At 35.2% G+C, this 3,253-nt stretch overlaps 1 protein-coding gene across 1 annotated transcript; it reads left to right on the forward strand.

Moving 5' to 3' along the window:
- The first annotated feature begins 350 nt into the window (after positions 1-350).
- LOC113236855 lies at positions 351-2,372 on the forward strand. The gene is made up of 2 exons (XM_026473063.1): positions 351-419; positions 1,428-2,372. Exon 2 carries the CDS (start codon positions 1,428-1,430, stop codon positions 2,316-2,318), a length of 891 nt encoding a protein of 296 aa, XP_026328848.1. The 5' UTR covers positions 351-419; the 3' UTR covers positions 2,319-2,372.
- The last annotated feature ends 881 nt before the right edge of the window (positions 2,373-3,253 follow it).

Here is a 3,253-nt window from a genome sequence, read left to right on the forward strand (position 1 = left end):
AACATAGGCAGTTCCTCTGATGTTGTCCATGGGCGATGATGACCACCTCACATTCACATAAAAAGCTTAGAAATTTAATGGATGATACCCTTTAACCCTAAAGTTTGTTACTTAATCTTCTTCGGGACTCTGTCTTACGAATGAGTACCTATTAGTGTTCACAGTGACAATTTCCAGTGTAATTTGCTTACCTGTGAAATAAGAGACATGTTTGAATTTGTATTTAAATATGAACAGTTTACGCTGTGGGTACTTATAACGTGACAAAATTGGTTTATACATTTTGGTCTAGTGCTGCCTAGACAAAAGTTTGCGTACACCTGTCGGTTCAGGAGAGTTCAAAACCCTCACTTCCCGGTGCCTCGTCTGCAGCCAGTCACACTTTAGTGCTCTAGCCGTGCGCGTACGCATCTTTCAAGGTACATTATATTTTTTAATACTGTACACTAGGCCAGTAAGGAGGAAAATAATCTTTCGTAGAAACAATTCTCTGGACTAATCATTATTGTTTCTTTTAGGAGACCCAAGTACACATTTGTATTGTATTAGCTTTGTATCGTTAATAAGTGTGTTAATCTTTGCATATAATATAACTATATACATAACATAAAGCATACGATCATATATAGTGTATGATTAAGTAATTCAAAGATTTTTGACTAATAACTTAACACTGTTCAATAATTTCAATAATTTATTTTTTTCTTCTTTCTGTAGTTAGTTTTTTTTACAATACGCACAATGACTGAATGTATTGATTTCCATGTTCATTTGAATTTTTTGAATGAATCATTACAATGTGTATAAGATTCATTTAATTTATTTCCACTGGAAAGTCTGGAAGAATCTATCGTTACAACATTGATATACGCTACCCATTCGCTTTGTTTCCTCCTCCTTCCGCCATCCGTACAACGTGAGACTATTTGGACAAACCGACGCGTACTATATGCAGTCACGTGTCTGTCTAAGTTATATTTAAATAATCAGTTCCATTTTACCAATTTACGTTTTTTGATTTTAAAATATAATTACGCATTTGACCTTTATTGATGAACAGTGATGATGAGGTCGACGATGGAGCATACACACTTAAATAATGCCTATTCACTCTCGTCTTGAAGAGGCCCGAGTTGTAGCGTTCAGGGAATAAGTCTGCAAGCAGGAAATTCCACTCCTTAGCCGTTCACCATGTAAATGTGAAAGCGTGAATGCTTCGTGCGAATACTTGGAATATCCATAACATAGGGGTGCCCAAACCGGTGACGGAAAGGGGAAGGCGGAATTAAATCGTGAAAAAGATTCCATCGCACACTCTCCTGCACAATACTTTTACATGTAATGCCTGCATAGAGAATCTGCTGTCGGTTAAAAATATATTTCAAGGCGTTTAAAAATATAACATACATTCTCTCTTCCATTCACAGATGCAGTGTTTCATCTGCGTGACATACATGTTTCTCATGTGCGGCGCCCGTTTGGGCGCCCACCCTGGCGCTCACCCAAGCGATCACCACAGCGCTACTCGAGAAAACCCCACACAGACAGCGCAACGCTCCCTTTTCCATGACGTAATCGAGTCTTTGCGCATTCGCTCTCAATTACCCGACGACAATAACGAAAATAATTTATCCCAAAACTATGAAAGATACGGTTATGAGAACGAGCCTCAACTACCAAGCGATGCTGACTTTATCCCTAGAAGAAATGACCGAATAGAAATGCCAACATTGAAGTACCGTTTTCCGAAAAGTCTTTCAAACGATACTGAGGACGCTGAGTCATCTAAAGAGGAAATCGTAGTTTTTATTGCTACAACAGTTGAACCAAAAACAACAACGGAGAAGCCTAAGAAACAAAAACGTCCGCGACCACCAGTTAATAAGAAACCAAATAAAAAAGATGAAGACGATCAAGTTTTGCCAGAATTCTATCCCAGTACAAATACTATGGCCGGACAAAGTCAAATAGGGAACAGAGAATCGCAATTAGTTGTCAAACCCACTGTGATCGTAAATTTACGCGGTACAGTTACACATAGAGAAAGTGACATCAGAATTGAAGGAAGAACTCAAAATGATACTCAGACAGCTTCTGAAATACCTTATAACATTTTTAATATCAATCAGAGAATTCTACTTGAGAGGACTTTTGGTACCATGGGAAACAGTGTATTGAAGAAAGCTGATGATGAAAGGGTAAAAGAAGGCAACAGCTGCGATTCTAAAGAGGCATCCAATGAGAATAGAAAAGAAAAAAAAATTGAGAATATTATGGAAGTTTGGTTGGATCTCCCTAATATTAATTTGCGAGAATAATATTAAGTTTAAATAATTAATTTCGAGACTGATTACTTTTAATTTAAACACAAGTGAATTTGAATATGTTAAGGATATATCGATTTAATGTTGTCCCTAAGTTTTACGACGAATAAATAATATTAAATAAGGAAAAAATATTATTATTTCCTCTGAACTAGCTTATGTAATTTGTGAAAGTGTTTTTTGATCTTTTAACGCAATTGAATGGCAAAAAGGTGCTATTCGACATATTGTATTAGATATATGTAAATGACTTGAACAAGTACGGTGACATAATAAATTACACTGTACCTACCGCAAGTTCTTTCTCATGACATGACTCCAGATTCCACACAAATTTGATTCAAAGTGTATTCCATAGCATTTAGTTGAAAAGAGCAGCACCTAGAGTTTCTTGCTTGTTCTTCTCAGGGACGTTATCAAAGTCAACGAGCAGTAGCTTAAATAAAATACCTTTTCAAGTGTAAATTTATTTGATCTATCTATGGAATAAATGATTATTTGACTTCAACTCCCTATTAAATTTTTATCATGGATTTAGTAGCGCCTACCACAAAATATACAAGCAATAGTTATTAAAAATAAATTATGGCGTATAAAAACACAAGGAGTTAATAGATTCATCGTCTCTTATCATCATTAGACAATTCTACACATTTTTAAAGCGTTTTAGAAAATAAAAATAAGTAAAGAAAACATTAAGCAATTAGCTAGTAGTTTTTATTGGTTTGCTAAAGTTTCTAAATACAAAGTCAATGCCTCTATAAACTTATCTAATAAACACTTTTGTAGTAATCCATAAAAAAGCTTCCGTACAAATTGAGACTCTACACCTACAATCATACGAATCATAGAATAGGTAAACGAATTAAATATACTTAAGATCGTAAAACAGCCATATAACAGAGATTCCTTGTGTGGTGACTTTTATT

This window comes from Hyposmocoma kahamanoa, unplaced genomic scaffold, assembly GCF_003589595.1.
Source record: "Hyposmocoma kahamanoa isolate Upper Pololo Valley unplaced genomic scaffold, ASM358959v1 92, whole genome shotgun sequence".
In the NCBI taxonomy this organism is placed as follows: Eukaryota; Metazoa; Arthropoda; class Insecta; order Lepidoptera; family Cosmopterigidae; genus Hyposmocoma; species Hyposmocoma kahamanoa.

Coding starts and splice junctions, on each gene's coding strand:
- LOC113236855 (XM_026473063.1), top strand. CDS start 1,428: ATGCAGTGTTTCATCTGCGTGACATACATGTTTCTCATGTGCGGCGCC.